At 43.1% G+C, this 25,009-nt stretch overlaps 1 protein-coding gene across 10 annotated transcripts in view; it reads left to right on the forward strand.

The window, feature by feature from the left end:
• Positions 1 to 25,009, forward strand: part of DOCK7 (dedicator of cytokinesis 7) — a 1,022,674-nt gene that overhangs the window by 286,033 nt on the left and 711,632 nt on the right. For all 10 annotated transcript variants that reach the window (XM_069232530.1, XM_069232531.1, XM_069232532.1 and 7 more), the window contains exons 9-10: positions 8,680 to 8,829; positions 21,455 to 21,535. In XM_069232530.1, coding sequence (XP_069088631.1) covers positions 8,680 to 8,829; positions 21,455 to 21,535 — 231 coding nt within the window. The remainder of the gene's footprint in view (positions 1 to 8,679; positions 8,830 to 21,454; positions 21,536 to 25,009) is intronic.

A 25,009-nucleotide genomic window follows, 5' to 3' on the forward strand; every position in this document is an offset into this window, starting at 1 on the left:
TTGCAGTGGCCCCCGTCACCCTCAATCTGCCGCTTGCTCCTTTCAAGGCTACGGAAGAGGCCTCCAGCCGCACCAATTCCAGCCCAGCTAGCGTGCTATGCATGCTGGCCAGCCTCTGCATGGTTAAGGGCACAGTATCAACAGACCTTGTAGATCAGGTGCCTAGCGGTCTGGTTAGACCACTGCCCACCCATTCTTGCCACCATGCCCATCCGCCCTCAGCAGCCTCTAAACCCTCCTAGTCTGCCCCTGTACCACCATGGACACCCAGTTGGTGGCAAGATTTACCATCACTTTCTCCGCTGGTAGTCCATAACTTCGGACAGGTGGGTTTTGCAGATCATTTGAAGGGGCTTCTCCCTCCGCTTCGAGATTACCCTTCCTTCCATGCCATCACTTCATGCCCGGATGACTCAAGATCATTTGTCTCTTCTCTTCGAGGAGACTTCTGAGCTCTCTGGCTCTACAGCAAGAAGGAGAAGTTCACAATGTTCACATTGGCTCAGGTCTTGTCTGCTCTGGATCCAGGAGACTGGATGGTAGCTTTGGACTTGCATGACACTTATTTCATATTCCCATCCTGCCTGCCCACAGACCTTGCCTCCGGTTCACTGCAGGCCACGGGCACTTTCAGTTCACCATGCTCTCCTTTGGCCTTACCAGCGCCCCCTGGTGTTCACCAAGGAGATGGCAGTGGTGGCAGCTCATCTGCGGAGATCAGGGGTTCCAGTCTTCCCCATCTTGAAAACTGGCTGTTGAAAGCGAGCTCGCCCCAGGCTTCCGTCTCCCACCTCTAGACTATGGCAAACCTTTTGTATTTGCTGGGGTTCACTATAAACGGGCTGAAGTCACACCTGACTCCCCCTTTAGACGCTTCCTTTCATAACAGCTGTTCTGGACATGGTGCAGTTTCAGGCTTATCCTCCCTAGTGCCCAGTCCAGGATATTCAGGCTATGATGTAGATCTTTCAGCCTCTATCCTGGACTGACCCTGAGGCTGTGGGTCTCATGGCCTCCTGCATCCTGCTGATGACACATGCCAGATGGCATATGCGGGCTCTGCAGTGGGAGCATGAAGTTCAGTTGGGCGCAGCATCAGGGAAATCTCTGCGACATGGTCCAATTCTTGGAGGGAATTACAAAAGATCTGTTGTGGTGGCTCATGAACTGTGATTGGGTCAGAGGCAGACCCCTCTCCCTTCCCCAACCAGATCTCACTGTAGTGACAGATGTGTCACGCCTGGGATAGGGCAGCCATCTGGGAGAGGTGGAGATCAGAGCTCTGGAATCCACATCAGTCTGCTGGAGCTCCGAGCGATTGGACTGACATTGAAAGCCTTTCTACCTTCCATCAAGGGAAGGCTAGTGCAGGTGTTCACAGACAACACCACTGCCATGTGGTACTGCAACAGTCAGGGCGGGTGGGGTTGTGGACCCTTTCTCAAGAGACTCTGCCCCTCTGGACATGGTTGGAATAGCAGGGCAATACCCTGACCATTCCACATTTGGTAGCCTTTCTGAATGCCAGAGAAGACAAACTCGGCCACACGTGCCTAGCGGATTATGAATGACATCTCTATCCGGAGGTGGCGCAAGAACTCTTTCAGCAGTGGGGAGAGTTTTGGTTAAATCTGTTTGGCTCCGTTGAGAATGTTCAATGTCAGCAATTTTGTGCGCTGAAATTTTCAAGGCGGCTCTCGCTGAGAGACCTTTTTTGTCTTGAGTGGAGCTCAGGCCTCCTGTAGGCCTTTCCTTCCATGGCAGTCCCGCCCAGAGTTCTAAAGAAGATTCAGAACCACTGGGCCTAAGTCATTCTTGTGACTCCTAACTGGGCATGAAGAGTCTAGTATCCCGAGCTACTGAGCATGTCTATTGGAGGGTGAGCGTGTGTAAAAGAGACCACGAGGGAGGGGGAGCGGGCTAAAAAGGAAAACGGAAAGAAGAAAAGAGGAAAGAGTAAAAGGAATAGGTATGTCCATGGAATAACAGACATACGTAACAGGCACTTCACGCAGAAAACAGGATAACGAAGAACCGAGGGAGAGAAAATAAAAAGACAAGGGACAGAGAAGAGAGCAAGAAGTCACCACAAATAGAAAACAAAGGGAAAGAAAGACAGTGGTTAGCAGACAACGGGGAGAGAGAAAAGAGAGATATAAGAGTGAACTCAAAGACCAGGACGTACCAGAAAGAGGAAAAGGGAAAGACAGAGACAGGAAGAGAAAGAGAAGAAAACACAAATCACTTACCGCAATTCTTCTTCTTCTTCCCACATGTGCTTCCCGAGAGTCCTAGAGGTGAAGAAAGGAGAAGAAGAAGAGACCATAAATCCCTGCCTGGAGTAGAGACACTGAGAGTGAAAACAAAATAAGACATCCATCTACTATCACAGACTGTTATATACAACCAATAAATACCACTTACCTGTATATCTGACGAGTACTGAGTGATTACTAGCGCCAATCCTGCAATAGTCATACATTTCTTTAGCATAGTAAATCAAGTGCTTGCTCAAACACATTGTTATCTTCTAGAATTTCATCAAGAAGCAATAGTTTCTGCACAAACATCAAACCACATGTTACAGAATGTGACTCAAGGGCACGTTATTCATAATTTTCTCGCACACTGCACCACTGGTGTCTTTGACTGTCTCGTGCTTTGAAGCCTAGCAATGCCCTCCTCCCAACCCGTCTGCTGTTCTACAGTGCCTAACCACTCACTTAATATTGTTTCTGCGTAACTACTTTAAACCATTTTATCTACATATTTTCTACTAGAACTGGTGTCTGCTTCCCCCTATGCCCCTACTCTATTCTTGTTCTCTATTCTGGCGTTGTAAACCGCTTGGGCCTGTGCTTTTCATTGACAACGTACATTTGCACTTCTTTCTGCTGATGCTTGAATTGACATGGGTAGGCCCTCTCTCTTTTCTACATTCTCCGTAACACTTTCATGAATAGACTGTTGATTAAACAATACATAGTGGTAATACTCTGCAGCGCCATTATGTCATTATGATGATGACACTAATTATTCACCTGGACCATTGTAATATTTTCCACATTTCATAGAGACATGTGAAGCATTTTCCATATTTAATGAGCTGTATTTGTATATGTATTACACAGTGGGCGCTACCACTGTGTAATTATGGTTCAGCTGCACTTTACTTTGAAAAGTCATTGTTTGATTTGCCTATAGTTTTAGACCCAAGGAAGGATTTTCATCAAATGTGGCAGTCGCTTGGTGTAGTCCTCTGAGGTCCGCCATGCTAATTTTTGTGGAGAAATCAGAACTTTACTCAAAAAGCGGTGGTTTGGTGTAATCCGTTCAGCAGTTTTTAAAATATAAATATTTTAAAAAGTTGCTTATTGGTCTTTAAAGAGTTAACCCTTCTGTATATCTATGCCTTGTGGGATTCAAGGATCGCTTATGAGTGCAGATATAAGTACAAGTGAAAAATGTATTTTGTGATGGTGAGGGACATTCCTAGTGTCTTGAACAAAAATGTAAAAGCCCATTAAAGGGCTATGGGTGGCAGGCCACAATGTAGGAAACTCCCAAAGGTCCCATGATGAAGTAAACACAGAAAAGAAGGTAAAAAAAATCTATGGATTCTTTACAGGAGTTGCAGAACCCTGACTTAAAATGGTGGCCTGTGTCCACAGTGGAGGTTAAAAATTCCATAATCAGAAAAACATAAATTTGCTTAAAAAAACATTTAAAAATTGAGTTATGATTCTGGCTCAAACTTGCAAATTAAAGGTCATAAATTGAGACGCATGTCACGCCCCAAACACCAATTTGTCAAAGGCAGAGAAACGAAAAAACAAGTTATCAAGAGAAGAAGTTGGTGGGTGGAGTGAGTTATGGCATATATTGTGTGCGCTGCAGTCAAAACTGGCTACTTTCAGTGTTTTTGCAAGGTTAATCCTGTCTTTTACTGTGTTTTTTTCAGTGAAAATAATTACATATATTTTTAGAACACCATTTTGACACTGTGCTTAGATGTATTGCATCTAAAAAGTACACGTTTAACCCTGACATCTAATAGTGATTATTCGGTTAAATTATATGTATGATTGCTCCCATGGTCTGATATAGAATCTTGAGGGCATGTGTTGGGTGTTGAGCAAGCTTTGATACTAGCATGCTGAGGCAACACCTCCTCAATCGTTAAGTGTTTCCTTTTGCTCTGTCTTCTCACTTCCTCTACCTGAACTGAACTCTTTTTACTTTGGCCACCCTAGTATCTACATTCATAGCCTCCAACAGGCTCAAAATGAAGGAACCCACCCCTTTAGAAAAATAAAAGGTAGCATATTTCGACCATTTTGATCAGAGTCTGTATTTGCTTCTGTTTTCAAAAGAGCTACATTCAAACAGTATAAATAGTTCATATGTATCCCACCTTCAGATCTATACTTCTCATCACTAAATTCCCACACTACAACACCAGTCAAAGATTTATTCATGGGAGATTTCTGATCTGCCCACACTTTTGAAGAGACAGACTGGTTGGTAATAATCATCTGTGCTTGGTGTAAGACTTTCTCTTTCTTCTGTGATTCAGTTGAGTTGAAGACTGCCAAAGGTTCTATGAAGAAATTAAGTCTGACCTTTAGTGAGCATTGCCGGCATTTACCCTATCTGTGGTAGCTAAGAATTTCACATCCCTTAATTTCGTACTCCGCAGTGGAAATACAGTTCTTAAAGCTGAATGCTCACTGCTGACAAAACCCAGTGTGTTAAGGTCATGGTTATGAATCTCAACAGAGAACAGACTTAACTTTCTGTTTTTTCAAGGTCGATAACTTGAGTACCGTAAACTAAGTAGCAGTGAAATTTGTTATTCACAGGACTTAAAACATCAGTTCTACATAACACACAACATTCTTCTTGTTAATGATGATAGTAGTAACAATAATAAAAACAACTTCTTCTTGGCATGTTACTTTTCACACTTAATCATATGGATATAAAAAGCCTAATTGACTTCCCAACATCTTTGCTAAGCAGTAGTTTTGCCAAAAAATAATAATAATAATAATTAATGCTTTACTCATGTTTTGTGTGGTGTAAGGAAGCACAAATAGCATTTTCCGATTCTGATCTATAGAGAATGCACTGTTTGATAAACACCTAGGTTACATACAGCTACAAGATCCATGATCCAAAAATGTAAACTCTAATAGGCGTCATCATTAAAAAAATTGGTGTATATAACATATGCCTCACTCTACTGTAACAGTTAGGGCACTTATCTTAACAGATTGCAACAAGTGTTTTGAAATCAATTAATCTATGCTGGGTGTTATTAAAATGACATTTGTCATTTGAAAACGGAACTTATAAGTTATGTTCCAAAACACATAACTTGCAGATACTGAGGCACGCATGGTCCAACATGTTTCTCTTAAAGATTTAACATGAGTTGTAGGAAGTTGGCTCTTTATATACTATTTCAAAGTACGAAATAGTGTGCACAGAGTCAAAAAGAGATAATTCTAATGCTCTATTTTGTGGTAGTGTGGTCGAGCAGTAGGCTTATCAGAGGGTAGTGTTAAGCATTTGTTGTACACACACAGGCAATAAATGAGGAACACACACTCAAAGACTTACTCCAGGCCAATAGGTTTTTAAATAGAAAAATATATTTTCTTAGTTTATTTCAAGAACCACAGGTTCAAGATTTACAAGTAATACTTCAAATGAAAGGTATTTCACTCAGGTATTCTAGGAACTTTGAATAATCACAATAGCATGTACAGTTTTGACAAAAATGGCAATAAGCTATTTTAAAAGTGGACACTGCAAAAATCAACATTTCCTGGGAGAGGTAAGTAATTGTTAAGTTCACAGGTAAGTAAAACACTTACAGGGTTCAAAGCTGGGTCCAAGGTAGCCCACTGTTGGGGGTTCAAGGCAACCCCAAAGTTACCACACCAGCTGCTCAGGGCCGGTCAGGTGCAGAGGTCAAAGAGGTGCCCAAAACACAAAGGCTTCAATGGAAACAGGGGCGCCCCGGTTCAAGTCTGCCAGCAGGCATACCTGCGTCCTCGGAGGGCAGACCAGGGGGGTTTTGTAGGGCACCGGGGGGGGACACAAGCAGGCACAGAAAGTACACCCTCAGCGGCACAGGGGCGGCTGGGTGCAGAGTGCAAACAAGTGTCGGGTTTTGTGTAGAAAGCAATGGGGAGACCCGGGGGTCTTTTCAACGATGCAGGCAGGCACAGGGGGGGGGGGGCTCCTCGGGGTAGCCACCACCTGGGCTAGGTAGAGTGTAGCCTGGGGGTCGCTCCTGCACTGGAGTTCGGTTCCTTCAGGTCCTGGGGGCTGCGGGTGCAGTGTTGGTTCCAGGCGTTGGGTCCCTTGTTACAGGCAGTCGCGGTCAGGGGGAGCCTCTGGATTTCCTCTGCAGGCGTTGCTGTGTGGGCTCAGGGGGGTAGTCCCTGGTTACTCACTGGCTCGCAGTCGCCGGGGAGTCCTCCCTGAGGTGTTTGTTTTCTACAGGTCGAGCCGGGGGCATCGGGTGCAGAGTGGAAATTCTCACGCTTCCGGCGGGAAGCGTGAAGTCTTTAAAGTTGCTTCTTTGTTGCAGAAAGTTGCAGTTTGTTGAAAAGGGCTGCTGTTCTCGGGAGCTTCTTGGTCCTTTGGATGCAGGGCAGTCATCTGAGGCTTCAGAGGTCGCTGGTCCCTGTTGGATGCGTTGCTGTTGCAGTTTTCGTCGAAGTAGGGAGACAGGCCGGTGGGGCTGGGGCCAAATCAGTTGCCGTCTCCATCTTCACTGCAGGGCTTCAGGTCAACAGTCCTTCTTCTTTAGGTTGCAGGAATCTATCTTCCTCGGTTCTGGGGGGCCCTAAATACTGGATTTAGGGGTGTGTTTAGGTCTGGGAGGGCAGTATCCAATGGCTACTGTCATTGAGGGTGGCTACACCCTCTTTGTGCCTCCTCCCTGTGGGGAGGGGGGCACATCCCTAATCCTATTGGGGGAATCCTCCTTCTACAAGATGGAGGATTTCTAAAAGTAAGAGTCACCTCAGCTCAGGAAAGCTTAGGGGCTGTCCTGACTGGGGGGTGACTCCTCCTTGTTTTTCTCATTATCTCCTCCAGCCTTGCCGCCAAAAGTGGGGGCAGTGGCCGGAGGGGCAGGCATCTCCACTAGCTGGGATGCCCTGTGGCGCTGTAACAAAGGGGGTGAGCCTTTGAGGCTCACCGCCAGGTGTTACGGTTCCTGCAGGGGGAGGTGAGAAGCACCTCCACCCAGTACAGGCTTTGTTCCTGGCCACAGAGTGACAAAGGCACTCTCCCCATGTGGCCAGCAACATGTCTGGTGTGTGACAGGCTGGCAAAAACTAGTTAGCCCACACTGGAAGTCAGGTATGTTTTCAGGGGGCATCTCTAAGATGCCCTCTGGGTGTATTTTACAATAAAGTGCACACTGGCATCAGTGTGCATTTATTTTGCTGAGAAGTTTGATACCAAACTTCCCAGTTTTCAGTGTAGCCATTATGGTGCTGTGGAGTTCGTGTTTGACAGACTCCCAGACCATATACTCTTATGGCTACCCCGCACTTACAATGTCTAAGGTTTTGCTTAGCCACTGTAGGGGCATAGTGCACCCTGTCTTAGGGCTGAAAGGCCTGCTAGAGGGGTGACTTACCTATGCCACAGGCAGTGTGAGGTTGGCATGGCACTCTGAGGGGAGTGCCATGTCAACTTAGTTATTTTCTCCCCACCAGCACACACAAGCTGTGAAGCAGTGTGTATGTGCTGAGTGAGTGGTCCCTAGGGTAGCATAAGACATGCTGCAGCCCTTAGAGACCTTCCCTGGCATCAGGGCCCTTAGTACCAGGGGTACCAGTTACAAGGGACTTACCTGAGTGCCAGGGTTGTGCCAATTGTGGAGACAAAGGTACAGTTTAGGGAAAGAGCACTGGTGCTGGGGCCTGGTTAGCAGGGTCCCAGCACACTTTCAAATCATAACTTAGCATCAGCAAAGGCAAAAAGTCAGGGGGTAACCATGCCAAGGAGGCATTTCCTTACATGAGTCATTACAGAAATGTCTTCTTAATGTAAGTGACAGTACAGTAGCACACAATGCCTTTATGTACAATTCAAATGCAGTTGTTAATTACTTAGATATCATAGAGGGCTGAAACTGTTAACGATGCAAGGGCTTTTAAGTCTTTGTATCATGCATTTCAGAAGCACACTATCTTCCCAGTGTTCCTCTGCTGCAAGACACTGTTCTGTCTGTCTCTGCACGTTCCATCCGGCTTCTGATTAGGTTCAACTGCCACATATGCCAAGTGTATAGTTGTTTGACCCAGAGTCCTGAACCGCAACTTCCATTTTGCTGATGCCAAAAAATGCTCACATCTTGATTGGAAGTTCAGTAATTACACTACCTCTTTAAACATCATCCCTGTGTTGGTTCCAGTACAATGCAGCATAAATGATTCAGTTTACATTGCCATTATGGGCATTTAGGTTCAGGTTCATGTCTAGTGCTAAAATATTAAAACATTCTACTCTTTCAATTATGCTACAACTCTTACAGCGCTGTCATTATCTAATGAATTTAAAATAAACTTGAAATCAGTATTTTGAAGTTTAATGCGTGAATTTGAATGTCTGTCGCTATAATCTTTACCTTCTGATTTTTCCTTTTAGATTTCAGAAAATCTTTACTTTGATTTGAACTCTGAACAAGTTAAAGGAATGCTGCGTCCTTATGTGCCTTCTGCTGCCATTAGCACACTGGCTAGATCTGCAATATTTTCCATTACGTATCCTTCTCAAGATGTGTTTCTTGTAATAAAGGTAAAAAGGTTGTGGAGGCTCATGGGGGAAGGGGTTGTCACTAGGTTGAATTTACCATTGATGAAATATCTTTATATAGTCATGAGTTCCAGGATTCATTTCCTAAACACATTTTTAAAAAGCAGATACAGCTATTGATCTTGAAACCAGCTTTACGTGATTAAAGTGTTGAAAACATACATTCTTCTGGGCCTAAGACTAAAGTCACCAGGAAGTCTAAGCCTTTAGAAGTAGACTTAATTTGTGAGCATGATTGAGATTGAAAAAAGGATTTGGAGTCAAAAATTCCATAATTAATAGAAAATTCTTGTAAGGAAGCTGAAGTAGAAAAGTTAAAAATTGCATCTTGCGGTCGAAAAATGTAAACAAAACAAAAGAAGTCCTCCTTGCCAAAACTGTATTGTGAACTGAAATGAAAAAAGCTTCCAAGAAGCTTTATCTTCCCACAAGAGCCCTTATGAAAACGGTATAAAGAAGATCAAGAGAAGGCGATGAGGCCCTAAAATCACCCTTACCTCCCTTTACGTCTACCCATCCCTAAACCGTAAATTCACCCTTACTTTCTTTTACCTTGGTCCACCTCTAAACCCTAAAGCTATCCTTTATCTCTACGCATACCTAAACCGTTTTTTTCAAGTAACATAAAAAGTATGTTATTAAAAATAAGACTTACCTGTGTGGTAATGTACTGCGTGGTAAAAGTGCAAGTACTTGCCTACATGGTTCTCACCTGTGTAGTAAAGACAGTGTGGTCAAGATCCAGTGTAATAAAAGCTGTTTCCCATTGTTGAAATCTGTATGTCATTACTTCCTGAAAAGTTGGAACCAGGCACAATAGAACTCAGACTTGTGGAAGATGTGATTTAACAGTGCTGTTCAGGGCATAATTCTCTACAAATCACCTGACAAATGTACTTCTCTGAACTCCGTTGCATGTAGTTATATGTTCCATTAATATTAACTTTGCTTTGATGCAATTGATTGTTTGTTATGCTCTTGTGTGGTTACCAGATCAAAGGGAAAATGTGTTTAAAGGGATGTGTGGCTGTAGATAACACATAATCTGTATACTTCTACCTTCTAGTGTTGGTTCGAAAGGCTGCAATTTATTGTTGTTTAAAAACTCTTCTGAGTCACGGAGTGTAGTAACTTCTCCTGCTGCTAATCCGCATGGACATCAACTCTATTGCTGGATTGTTTTCTTCGCTCTGGGGTCCGGTTGTGTTTATCTGAGCTCCGGGTCTGACTCTCTGTTTGGTCTACATCCCCCACGGTTGGTATTGTTGCCGAACGTGAACCTCCATTCCTTGCGTTTCGGGACCAGAAAAATCACCCTTCCAATGAATGCGTTCTGACAGAAGCCCTCTGGGCCACGCATTTCAAGACGCCATTTTCCTAATTCAATCAACACCAAGTCTGCCATCTCTGTTTGTCTCCAGACCAAAGAGAGGAGGACTGCAAGGCTTGCCAGTCTTTTAAACCTATGAAAACTCTATTGGATCGAAAAGCCTGCCGTCAGGAGATGCAGAGATAGGAGATCGAAGAGACTCCGAATGTCTGTGGAGAACAAGATGCTGAGTTCCTCAGCAGCTGAGGAAGAGGACTTTTCATTTGGGGGCTCGAAGTCTAACGTAGACACAGTCCTCAAGATGCATTATCTCCCTCCAGTGCAACGTACAGTGAGTACAGACACCCCTGTCGTGCCGATGAAACCACCACCTCCCACCAAAGCAAACCATTGCCTTTAGGCCAAGGTCAGTACCGAAAGACTCGTTCCGATGCCCCGCCCTCAAGCTCTGCACTGAAACCAAAGTCTAAGCATATTATCTTGGTGCCAAGCTGACCAGTTCCCCCTTCTGCGACAACAACTGTGGGCTCCCAGTCTGCACTGACCACCTCATCACTGAAAAGACCAGTGCCTTGACACCGACTGTTTTGACCTTGAATCGTAGGAGCGCTTTGGCCACCTTCGGAGCCAAGCACCTCTATTGAACCCATCCTCCATAAGTTGAAGCAACTCTTGATGCTAAACAGACACAATCCCATATACAGCCACAGACGGGCCATGTCTTGGTTAAAACTGTTGTCACTATCCCATAAAAAAAAACAGCTTTAATTTGCAGAGGTTATTGATGTACCTGTGTCTCCTGCCAAACAGAAGAGGACGTATAAAGATTGTTGCTGCACACCGTCCTCTATCTATCTCTCCTACACCACTACCTACATCACCTTCACCCTCATCTCCTCATTCACAGGGTAACCCACTTTTACGGGTGACCAGAGAACAGGGGATAACACTCTCCTTTTCTCCCAATACACAGATCCTTGGCCAACCTATGATATTGATCCACATACTGGCACCGACCCAGAGGTCTACCCGGCCACACCATCTTTCCCCAGATGATTCCACTTCTTTTCAGGAGCTTATCGATAGGGTGGCCACATGTCATCATGTACCCTTAAATAAGGAGCCCATTGAGAATGATTTCCTCTTTGAAACCCTCTCCACCTCTTACCGGGCAATACAGTACCTCCGAATTCTGAAGGAAATATTGAGTCATTCAGAAGATATTTTTAAAGATTCAGCTAGGGCATGCATCATTATATCACACATGGAAACAAATATACGGCTTCTCCCTCAGCCCCCATTTTCATTAGAGGCCAAATTCCTCCTTATTCTTTGGTGGCCTCCAAAGCTAGGAAAAGAGTAAACTCTGAAGTAACCAGTGATGCTCTGCTCCCCTAACAAGGAGTGCAAGATTATAGATGCCTCTGGAAAACAGATTGCAGCCCCAGCCGCCAACCATGGGCGTATAGCAAACACTCAAGGCCTGTTAGCCAGATATGACTCTGCCCACTGGGACGGAATGGAGGAACTCCTCCAAAACCACCTAGAAAAGCACAGGAAGAGTGTCCAAGAGATAATTATTAAGGGACAACTTATCTCCAATAAATCAATCCGGTGTACTTTATATTCCGCTGATGTAGCTGTCAGAGGAATTAACACTAGCATCCTTTTGCATCCGGCTTGAAGACTGAGGTACAACAAACCTCATCTGCCCAGAGGTCGACCAGGCACTTGAAAAAATGAAGGAGGGCACTGAGCTGGCTAAATCAATGGGTGCCTTACAAACCCCTAAAATATGTGGACCCTTTTTCCGACCATCATGTAAACCAGGCTCCAAGATCACATCCACAAACACCTCATTCTCCTATTGCAAAGGCCAAGGACAGCCACCCCCCCCATAGAGGCTTCTACAGGGGTTCAAACAGGGCAAATAATAACAAAAGAAGGGGCAAGGCAGCCTCCACATGTGGCTCCTCTGCTGCCACAAAGCAGTGACTCCCTTCTCCTTCCCCTGACTACTCAACACCTGTCAGGGTACGTCTACAACAATTCCTCCTTTTCTGGCAAAATATAACAGCAGATCAACGGGTGTTGGATATTAACCAACGTAATTACTGTCTGGAGCTCATTTCCTCACCTCCAAACATTCCCCCTTTCACTCACACTTTTTCTCCAGAACACCTCATTCTGCTCAAACAGGAAGTTCAGGCTCTCCAAGCCTTAGCCATAGAACCAGTTCCTACACAGCATCAAGGGACAGGAGTATACTCCTGTACTTTCAAATCCCAAAAAATATGGGTCTTCAAGGCTGATCTAGATCTCATGCCATTAATTTATTACATCCTGTCAGAGCATTTTCACATGGTAACTCTTCAGGATGTGATCCCACTCCCTCAGCAAAGCGATTTCCTCTCAGCACTAGACTTGAATATGCCTACATTCACATCCTTATACACCCAGTACATCGCAAATACCTCAGATTTGCGATAGCAGGCCACCACTGCCAGTTCAAAGTTCTCCTGTTTGGGGTAGCCACTGCACCATGGGTGTTCAAAAAATGTCTTGCAGTGGTAGCAGTTCACTTACTCGGATGAAACATTCATGCCTTCCCATATCTAGATGACTGGCTTAGCAAATCACCATAGACTTGATTCATCAACTAGTCTTCACTGTCGCTTTCCATAAATCTCATCTTCAGCCTCTACAGATTCAGCCCTATACTGGGGCTATTCTAAACACATAACTGGGATTAGCTTATCCCAGTGCAGCAAGAATACAAAACTTCCAAACACAACTTTTCGCCCCAATCACCAAGTCACACTTCGATGTGTCATGAGACTTCTAGCCATGATGGCCTCTTGCATCGCCATAGTGCCAAATTTTGTCTATACCTGCGTCTGTTGCAGGAATGTCTAGCATGTCAATGTTCTCAATCACAGGGTCGTCTGGAAGATCTAGTGTTGGTAGACAGCTGCACCCATGCTCTCTGCAGTGCTAGAATAAAAACAACCTGTTAAAGTGCCGGCCTTTCCTAACCCATGTACCTCAGACCATCCTAACAACGGATGATTCACAGACAAGAAGGAGTGCTCAACTTCAGGATCTCACAGTCCAAGGTCTATTTGATCCCAAACAGTGCAGTATGCACATTAGCGGCCCAGAACCTTTTGCAGTTCAGCTAGTGCTGAAAGCATTTGTACCTCATCTCCTCAACACAGTTGTTCTGATCCGCCCAGACAACATGAGAACCATGTATTATGTGCAGAAAGGGAGGGGTGAGATACATTCTCCAAAACTGTCCAGTGTATCTCAGAAGATCTGCTGTTGAGCCATTTGCCACAACATCCATCTACTAGTGGAACATCTTCTGGGGACACACAACAATTTTGCTGACCTCCTCAGCTGGATGCAGCAACAAGTCCATGAATGGGAACTCCACCCACAAGTCCTGTTCCATTACTTTCAAAAGTGGAGGTTCCCAGACATAAACCTATTTGCAACAAAAGAAAATGCAAAATGCACAAACATCTCCTCCAGGTTCCTGTACCCTCAGTCCAAAGGCAATGCTGTGGATGAACTGGTCAGGGATATTTTCCCACTCTTTTCCGTCTCCCCCTTTCCTACCGTTTCTGATTCAGAATCTCAGGCAAACATCCCTCACACTGATTTTAGTTGCCCCACATGGGCCTGACAACTGTGATTCACCACCCCCTTAAAACTATCAGTAGTTCCTCAGGGAAGCTTCCCCTCAATCCGGACCTTCTCACTCAGAACTATGGTCAAATCAGGCACCGAAATCCCAAGGAATTAAACCTTGTTATATGGCCTCTTAGATAATAGAGTTTGGATACCTTAACCTCCCTCAGGAGTGCATGGATATTCTTAAAAAGGCACATAGCCCCACACTATAGTATGTTATGCTGCAAAATTTAAGCATTTGTTTATTATTGTCAATCCAAACAATGGGACGCTTTCAAAGTCACTGTGCATTCTTTCATACTTTCTTCATTTCAAAAAAGCAAAATTGGCGTACACATCCTTAAGGCTACATCTGGCTGTCATAGTTGCTTACCTTAAAAAAAGACAGCATCTTTCACTCTTCAAATCCCAGTAATCAAACCCTTCATGGAAAGACTTCAATGAATTATTCACCAAGGACTCCCCCCGTGCCATCCTGGAATCCTAATATTGTACTCACAAGACTCATGGTTCCACCTTTTGAACCCTTACACTAATGCCCCCTTCAGTTGTTATTGTGAAAGGTGACATTTCTAGTTGCTGTGACTTCACGTAGGCATGTAAGTGAGATCCAGACTTTAACCCTGTAAGAACTCCTTTTCCAAATACACAAGAATAACGTAGTTATTTGCACCAACCCCAGTTTATCAAATTGCCTCTCTTCTTTGCACAGCCAGATTCTGTTGCTGAAGGAGCTCTCCGCACTATAGATGTTAAGAGAGCGCTTATGTGTTCTACATTGATAGAACTAAAATCTTTAGAAACACCAAACAGCTCTTTGTTGCCTTTTCACCACCACACATAGGCAACCCTATATCTAAATCAGGTATAGCCAGGCGGATTGTAAAATGTATCCAGACCTGCGATCCTAAAGCCAAAAGACCATTACCTGTTCCTCCTAGAGTTCATTCCACTCGTAAAAACAGAGCAACCATGACCTTTTTAGGTAATATTCCCATAGCAGTTATATGCAAGGCAGCTACATGGTCTACACCACACACCTTCACCAAACATTATTGTGTGGATGTTTTAGCACACCAATGTAGGACAGGTGTTGCTCCATACTCTTTTCCAGACCACTGCAACACCCACAGGTGAGCCACTGCTTTTAGAGGCTCTGTTGCAATATGGTGGCCGGCATGACGAGCGCCGTGGCAGGAGCACTGTAGCTTCTGGGGTGCTTACCTTTCTGTGACACTTTCCTTATGGACTGGCTGCTTACACCCCGGTAAAGATGCTGGCTGACGGCTGAGGTCCTTCTGAGGGGCACCGGAGAACACAGCCGCCAGCGTTGTTTGCTTTTTTCTGTCTTGATGCACTGAGGAGTGGACGAAGGGATAGTGGAGCCGTGGAGCATCCTGACGGCACATAGTGTATGGAGCGGACGCCGGAGAACATACCTGGAATTAGCTAGAGTCAAGCTGGCACTGGTGTACCCCACTGCGAGCCTCCAACGGTGGCTTTGGATGGATTTAGATCCCTGGACAGTCCTTCGTAGCTCTTCCTGGATTTCTGAGATGGATCCGCGTTGAGCAAGGTGAAGGAAGATTTAAAGTCCTAGGAGCCAGCCCTAGAAGTTAATAAGATGTGCCTGAAGTTAAATGACTGACTCCACGGTAGGAGAACTGTTTGGCACTGGGGGGTGGGGGGAGTGAGTTTCTGTAAATTTGAGCATGAGACTGTAATACAGCCCCAATTGAGGGGGAGGAGTACTTTTTGATCCAGATAATGGCTATTATTAAATCCAGGCCCAGAAGTTTTAAAAACAGAAACCCTGTCATTTCAAACCCAGACCTTTGTAAATATTACAAACGTAAGTGGCGGCAGAAGGCGTCACAAAAAGCTCAGAGTTTCCCCTGGAGGGCTATGACATTCTCAGGCCGAAGCGGAGGTAGAAACTGACAGCAGCCATGGCACAATCATTATGGCTAATATGAATGATAGTGAAAAGTCCCCTGGGAGTAAGTTGCAGGATAGTAGTTTAATAAGCCTAATAAGTGGTACTCAGTCTCTACCCTACATGTAACAAACAGTCTCTGTGTGGGATATAGCCTAGCAGCTTTGGGACAGGGGACACTGACATTGGATCTAATCCTAAGAACTTCATGTGATAATGTGGTGTCAGCTTGCTCTCAGCCTCCTTCCAGGACCAATATAATCAAATTCACACTGACTCCGGCGATAATTCAGTGGGGACAGTTATAAGTAGACCTGGCATTGTTAGTGTGCCCAATGAGGCGGTGATTGCGTCAACACCTTCAATGTCCTCCCCCGGGGGTTCTTCGGTGGAGCAGTCTTCAGGGGCGTCAGTTGGAAGGACTGACAAGCTAATCCCTGCTGTTGGTAATCTGAATTCACAAGACCTTGAAGCTCCATGTGCACTGCAGAATATCAGCAGTAGGAGTCCGACAAAATTTCTTCTACCAAGACGTAGTCTTCCTAATGTACTGAGACAGGATCCAGAAGGAGGCATCACCTTGAGTTCTAACTCATCTGCACAGGGAGCATTTTATATTCTCTCTAAAGCTAAAGGCCCAAGAGACAATGATCCGGTTTTGTCAATCCCAAGAGATCCAGTTTAATATCAAAGCATTGCAAAGATACGCATCATACGCCTTACAAACAGGGTTTCCTGAACTAAGATCCGAACCAGGGCATCAGAAAACAAGACCACATAACGACATCAGGAAAGGGGGCTGTGATAAGCCTAGTCAACTGGATATCTCATCCGTATCTGCCATTTCTGAGACAGAGGATTCAGCGGCAGCGTCCAACTGCTCCTCATCTTCTTAGTCTACCAAGTCCCTACTGAAAACGATTCCAAAAGAAATTCAATCTGTTAAAAAGAACCAGGCCGCACAAGATGATAAATTTGAGAACTTAAAACTCAAAGTATTCTTTTATTGATCACCAACTCAGCGACTTCACGGATACACATAAAGCAACTGACAATAAGCTGCAGAGACTGGAAACACAAACAACACAGAGGGCGAGCAGGAGGCGATTACAGAGAAAATGAATTCCTCAAATGCAGACGCGAGGATCTGGAAAATCAACCCAGCAGATCAAATCTGCGCATAGTGGGAGTGCTAGAGAGCATAGCGTCTGCCAAAGATATTGCCCAATCTGATGCTATGATGATTAAATGGACTGCTAATTAGACCAGATATCTTGACTCTCCAGACACATCGCTCTAAAAAAGAGGCCAATATTCACTCTATAGCTCAGTGCTGTCGGGGGTATAGTGTACCAAGAATATACAATGTGGTTAGTGCTACATTTTGCTCAGGTCAGAGGGGGGTCATCATTATAATTTTTAACAAATCACTCAGGGTAATGAGATCTAAAGTAGATCAAGAGGCAAGATGGATAGGGGCAGAAATTACTGATCACCAACCAATCTGTGATTTTTTGCTAATATGATGTTAGAAATTAGTGAGGTTAATTTATCTATTATCATATTTGGATTTTAACTGCACATTGAATCTGACGTTTGATACTACTAACGCTGCCTTTACAGCCCATATGAGTAGCACTAGAAATAGTATAATAGATATGATGCATAATTTAAGTCTGGATATCTGGAGGGAGCAGAATCCACTTCCCGATATTATAACTTATTTTCTAGGCCCCATAGACAGTACTCTTGCATAGACTTTTGTCTGAGTAGCAGCTCGATTGCCTCGATCTGTAAATCTGAGATTCTGCATCTACTTAACTCCGATCATTCGACTACTGGACTCAAATGGGAATGTAACTGTCTTGCTAACACCATTGTGTGTCGCTCATACTTTCCTGAGTATATACTATACTGTGCCGATTACGTTCAATATCTCCATGCTTGCACGCAGGAATTTCTTGTAATTAATCTAGGCTCCGTTCACCCCTTTGTGATGTGGGCCACATTTGAAGCTTATATCAGGGGTATCTCAAAATCATTTGTTGCCCAGTTCTCAAGGGTGGATAATGAAGAGGAGTGATCCATTAGGGCTCAATTGAAAAGTCTTACTCAATTGCATATGACACATACTGTATCTTGCTCTAGTAGAGCTCAAGCCACATACCTAAAAATTATGGGACTGCGATGGCTCATTTTCGGCCTATTAACGGCTCGCATAAATAGTAAATCTTTTCTATTACAAGCTCGGAATTGTGAAATAGGGGAGAAGTCTGGCAAACTATTGGCTTGTGTTGGTAGGGCTTACGCACCTAGAACTAATATCACACACATTAAAGATGCCACAGGAAGAGTCTGCACCCACCACTGTGACATTGTATCTAAGCGTATGGCATACTATTCTGGGCTGAATCAAGAGGAGATCTGGTGCAATCTAAAACACATTAAGGATTATTTAGATCTCATAGGTCTACCCAAATTAGCTAGGAGTGACAATGAGTTACTGGATGCTGCAATTAAGGTGAATGAACTTAGAAGGGTCATTACTAGCCTGCCTCCAGGAAAAGCACCAAGGCTGGATCTCATTCCATCAGAGATGCATAAGATTCTCGCAGCTATAATCGCCACATGTCTTGCAGAGGTGTAAAAAGAAGTCTGGAGCACAGGTGAAGTCCCTACTTCTTGGAATGAAGCCATTAACACACTATTTTTAAAGAAAGGATAAAGATCCAACTGAATGTTGCTCATATCAACCAATCTCAGTTCTTAATGCTGATTCTAACAGATTTACCAAGCTGTTGGCTAATCAAGTAAATCTGGTTATCTGAAAGCTTGTATCATTGGAACAGCATGGCTTTATCCCAGGAAAAGATATGACCATCCATGCAAATGTAATCACGTCTTTAATCAACCCCACTGAAACTGCCCAGGAACCACTTAACATCATCCTACTCGACGTGAGAAAGCCTTTGATTGCATATCCTGGAAGTTTCTCTTGGAAACGCTTGCTCAGTTTAACTTCAGCCCTAGCTTTGTTAAAGCAATTAAATACATTTATAAGTTTCCCAAAGCACAGATCAGCATACAAAAGGCACTAACACCCTTTATTTCTATTTTGTGTGGCACTCAACCGAACTGCCCGCTTTCACCCGCTCTTTACGCACTTTATATGGAGCCATATATTAGACTTCTTCCCAGAAATGTTTCCAGCAATCCGTATGTGTCACTTCCTTCCATGCTGGCCATGTATGCAGATGATGTTTTAATATTTTCTTACTGTTCTGAGACAACAATTAAGAGTGTCTCAGGCTAATGCACATAAAACACAATTGTTTCTTGTGAGGGCGAGATGAACTCTGATCAAAGAGTGACGACTCGAGCAAGGTGTTTGGGCATTTTGCCTGGCTCCCACAATAAAGCTGTGCTATGAATATAATTACACTGCACAATTAAGGTCTCTGGGATTACTACTTGATACCCATTTCTTTTATTGGACGAATCGATTTAATTAAAAGATATTTTTATTAGGTAGATATTTTAAAATGCTGGACTCTATAATCACTGGATTTATATGGCAAAAAAGAAAGAGCAGAGATCGTTAAAAATGCTAAAGCTCCCAATAACTGAAGTTTGGTGGGCACTCCTTGACTGGTGTTTTTGTTAGTGGTCTAGTATGGCTGACTGTGTCAGTATGTTTTACGAATCCTACTCGGATAATTGGGTTCTTACTATTTTAGATATAAAGTATTCTCTCAGCAGGAGCACTAAATTTAAAGGCTGTAACTACTTCGAAAAAGTTAGATTGAAAACCGAGATAGCTCTTCAAAAAACCTGGCTTAACATGAGGAGGTTTTTGAAAATTCAACATTTTCATGCCTATATGCCTTTGTTGGACAATCCGGATCTACCGGAGTGTTTTACTCCTCCCTATTTTGGCACTTGGCCGTGGCTGGGGATTAAGCGGCTAGGTGATTTGTTTGATGAGTCCGGGCCAAATCTTTTATAGATTTGCAGTCAGAATTTACTATTCATCGTAGCAATTCTTTTAAATACCTGCAGATTCAGTCTGCCTTACTGTGTGAGAGTAGCAATATAGATACCCTGTTCTTTCAATCCGAGATGACACAACTGATTTTTGCTAAGCAGCTGTGTGGTATCTCAGAAAAATATGGCTGCCTCCTCCAGTACTCTCTTAATTACTCTCAGCAATTGTGCTGATAAAGGGTCTGCTGATTTAAAAGAGGTGGTTTCGGTTTCTAACATTATTATTCACTATTGTAAAATTGTCACTCCTACAAGACTAAGAGGTCAGCTTTACCGCACAAAGTTTGATTTTTAAATTAGCCCTTCTAAATTGTCCAAATGGTGTAATAGTTCATTTGCCTGCTCACGCTGTGCTGTTGAAGCAGGTGACAATATTCATAAGGTTGCCACATGTCCAGAACTAATACTATCCTGGTTTTTGTCCCAACGCCAGATAGTTAAAGGTCAATCCCAAGCAAGGATACTTACACTTTAAAAGATTCTTCTGAGCCTAGGTGCTACCGACTGGGAGATTTACACTCTCGCTATAGCCAGAGTTATTATTGTATGGGATTGTAAGTCTTTACTTCCTCCAAAATGTGCGGAGTGGTGGATAGAAGTGAAGTATACGAACTAGAACGTCAAATAGCTAAAGTCAGAGGATCCACCCTGAAATTCCACCATATTTGTGGGGTTTGACAAATGATCTGATGTCAGAGGAGATATTCTTTGTTATGTTATGTTTTTTGATAATTTATTGTGAACGCCCTATCTGATTATGTGAAGTAATTATTACTATTTAGGCTCTTCTGATTTAAGTAGTAATATGTATTTTTCTTTTTTTCTTTTCCCTGTCCGCACGCAATAAAAAAAAAATTGAGGGACTGCTTTACCGTCTTCGCAGGGCATGTATATCTACAGCCACACACGCCATCAAGCGGAAAATGTTACTTACCCAGTAAGCATCTGTTTGTGGCATGTAGTGCTGTAGATACACATGCACCCACTCTCCTCCCCGGACACCAGTCCGTTGCAGTATCTTCACCATTATTCATACATTCATTTTGCAAGGACATCTCATTTTTTCTCTTCCACCACACTCCATTCTCAACCGCCTGCTGGAAAACAATCTAACAAAGGGGTCGATGCCAATGCTCATTACCAACAAGAGGAGCAGTCACTACACCGTGTGACTTGAAAGACTTTTCGAAGAAAAACAACATAAAACCTTACGGACCCAACACTAGATGGCAGAAGAATGCAGAGCATGTGAATATACAGCACTACATGCCATAAACAGATGCTTACTGGGTAAGTCACATTTTTCTTTTCCTCGCTGAAAGGAAGAAACTTGAGGACAACATAACAGAGCAAGGCAGGGGCCTCAGTTATAGGCCCTGCCAATGGGGGAAATGCTTTCTGCAAACATATTCTGTTCTGGGCACGAGTCTGCTACACCTGCAGTTTTTTGGCACTGATTTAGCGCACAATGCACATTGAATGTGCCACAGTTGTGCTATGACCCAGTGCTAAATTATATTTTAAGTTGCACTGAATATATGCAACTTTACATTCATAATTATTCTGCTTATATATGCGAAATCTGTATTTTTTCACAGCTGGAAAAAGTTTTACAACAAGGCGATATTGGTGAATGTGCAGAGCCCTATATGATTTTCAAGGAAGCGGACACCGCAAAGGTAATTTATGTGTTTTATGTTTGCTTTCATTTCTTTCAAGCACGTATTCACCCTCATTTAAAAGTATGACCTTTCAATAGATGGCTTTAAAGAAAGTTCAAAGGTAGCTGTTAAGTGTTGGCAGTGTCAGCTTAGGAACTGACAGGAGAACAGTATGGATGGAACAGCAGACACCTTTATATCTAAAATTGAAACTTAGAAATTCACTTTAAAGGCACTACAGTTTAAAAATAAAACAGGGAAAATTACTATACACAAAACTGACATCAGTATAACTTGCACTGCCATAGATTTCAGATGCCATCAAGGATGTAACATGTGCAGTCATAAGTAGGCATCACAGTGGAGCAAGTTATATTTATGTAAGTTTTGTATAACTGGCAAGTGTCCCTGTTTTATGGGTTTTAAATGTCAGTGTGTTTTTTGCACAAGCCCACAGATGATTTTTTTAATGGTTGGAATAAATAGGTAGTATAAGTGCTGCTGATACTGTATTCGGTTATGACAGTTATATATTCTGTAAGGTCAGCCATGTCTGAATTTCTTTTACTTTGAGCATAAGTATATAACACATCTTAGTTTTCAGAGGAAGCAAGCTGTATATACCAGCAGCCAATATGCATCTTCCTAAGCCTTTAACACTGCTTCACTATTAGTTAGTAATTTTAACTCGTGAAAAATAGTATATCTTCTAAGTGTCTGTTGGTTAAGAATCATGCCACTCCCTTAGGTGAAGAGACATGGTCACGAGGGTTTTCACTTCCCTTATCTTCCCTTGTTCATTTGCCTAAAACAGGTTTACTTTAGTCCTGTCTAGACGTGTTGAAGGTTTTATGACCTAATAAAACTGAAGTAATCTTATAATGATACGAAAGCCCATAATTGTGATACCTCTCAGTGCCAAAGGATTTTGGCCTGTGATTGCTGACGTAATCAAAACAATAACTTCCTCTGGTAGGTGATGATGGTGACTTTAACAACATTTCTGATTATGTGAGATCTACAGAAAGCTCCCAAGTTATGTAGTAATGGGAAAATTGGAGATTTGGGTCTGGTAATTTTACTCTGTCTTCCCTCAAATCATGTATGTGAAGGCCGCTGGTTTGGCCCACTAGCAGACAGAGTTCTGCTGGGTAGAGGTGATTTACTCAACTGATCTAAATTATGTAGTTTCCATCATTCCAGTCTTGAGTGTCCCTGTCCTGGAATTCCTTATTAACTAACCAAAAACATTCCTGCAGTTCTTTCATACTATTCAGTTCATGTTGACTCTCCTGCATGGTGCCCTCCAAGCATGATGCATATGTTATGGCCTGGAGATGCGAAAATGATGTGCAAATATGCTGCATAGAGGAGGATTAAATACACAATGGCATTGCAGATTCACATGCAGCACACCAAGTCAAAGTTGTGCCTTGGTGGAGTGGCTCTAAAGTAAAAGCATGTCACACTGGGGGAAACTAAAGCAAAACATAAATCTGAAGTCATGTACAATGTATTTTATTCACAAATAAGCAATAAGCATTTTATGTGAACTTCAACAACGCATGGCAACGAACAGTGCTATATAAAAAACGTAATAACATAAAGGAAGGAATGTCCAGCTAACCCTGCATGTTTGTGGCACCACAAACACACACAAAACTGTTCATAATCTAGTGACTATTTTGGATTGCATTTCAGCCTCTCACTCCTCTGACGGTTTGAACCTTCCTTATTCATTTTACCAAATTAGGCATCACTGCACACTCCATTGAAATGGAAATATATTTGAATGTAATTTTATTTCGGTCCATCCTTTAACCTAACATCATATCTATATTACTGAGAACCTAGTATGGCCAGGAGAAGGCTAACAACCGCTTTCAGGAGGTCTTTGCAAGTTATACTACTATTTTCAAATCTCCAGAACATATAGGAAAGAAGATTATACGTCCACCCTTCTGTACACTCTCAAACAGGGCAGTACCTTACACATTCAACAAAGCTTCAAAAGCATATTGACTTCCTATGGGAGGCCCTACATGTGTGCCTAGAAAATGCATTCTTTTGGTGATTATTGAAAAAAATACTTACGTCGCACTGGTGATTAGCAGGGAAGGCCACAAAATAGGTCAAAAGCTGAGTGTGGCATCGTAGACAGTGGGTGCAAAAAGGCATCGAAGAGCTTCCTAGATGTGGAAGGAGGAATCATATAAATAAAGGAAGGAGCAGGTGAACACTGGGCAAGCAAGCAGATTAGGCGGCAACAATGTTTGGAGGCTTCTGACAGCAGTGACCAGGATTGACAAGCATTTGCAATGCAGTAGGTCTTGCTTGAATTAGCGCAATTTGTGATGTAAATTCTTAATTGAACTTTTCTTGCCACATAAATTGGTCAACCCTGCTGCATAATTTGGTCATCTCTGACATATAATTCCAGTGGCCCTGCATAGAACTTATGTGCTTCCATTTACTTTCTTCGTAAACATGAAAAAATTGCCATTATTTATTTTTTATAGTTTATATTATTATTTTGGGGTCTCCCAACCTAGTGTGTGGACCCAGCGATGACCTAGACAGAAAGAACACATCATGCAGTGAGTTATGGGCAGAAATATTTTGTAAAAGGTATGCCTCACAGAGCATTATGGGGAGAGTTTCCGAGTGTAGCGAATATTGTAATTTCTTGACTGTAATGCTCAGAACAGCCCTTAGAGAGCACCACTATAAAAATAACATTTCTAATAAACATGGTGATTTAATCATTTAGGCCGCTCCTAGAGGGAGTAGCCATATGAAAACAGAATGGCAGAACGTAATGCAGTGTAACCATATATTTAGCCCCTAGTGCATTTACACATTTTAAGGCCTAGCAGGCCTACTAGAATAATATTATAAACAAGGCCTTTAAAACAAAAACTACTCCCAGCTGTAAAACAAAAGTTCCAGCCATGAGAGAACTTAAAAAGACACTGACTGTGACTCACTGGTGTGAGAGGTTATTATTTTGCGGCCCACCCCAACCTAGTTGGGGACCCATAGATGCCCTAGACAGAAATTGTGTGTCGTGCTGAACATTTTGATGGCGGCCCCTTTGTCTTAGGACCTCCACTGGATGAGCTATGGGCAAAAATGTTTTATTGAAGGAATGCTTGCAGAGCATTATAGGGCAAGTTTCTGAGTGTAGCGAATATTGTAGTATCTTGATTGTAATGCTCAGAACAGCCCCTAGAGGACAGCTTAATAAAAATAGCATTTGTAAGAAACATGGTCATGTAACCATATAGTCAGCCCCTTGAGGGCATAACAACATGAAAACAGAATGGCAGAAAGTAATGAAGTGTAACCATATATGTAGCCTATAGAGGGCGTAGTGCCTTATACATTTTCAGGCTTAACAGGTCTACTGTGATACTATTACAAGCAAGGCCCTTAAAATACAAACCTCTCCCAGCTGTAAAACCAAAGGTCCAGCTACGAGAGAGATTAAAA

This window comes from Pleurodeles waltl, chromosome 4_2, assembly GCF_031143425.1.
Source record: "Pleurodeles waltl isolate 20211129_DDA chromosome 4_2, aPleWal1.hap1.20221129, whole genome shotgun sequence".
NCBI classification, from domain to species: domain Eukaryota; kingdom Metazoa; phylum Chordata; class Amphibia; order Caudata; family Salamandridae; genus Pleurodeles; species Pleurodeles waltl.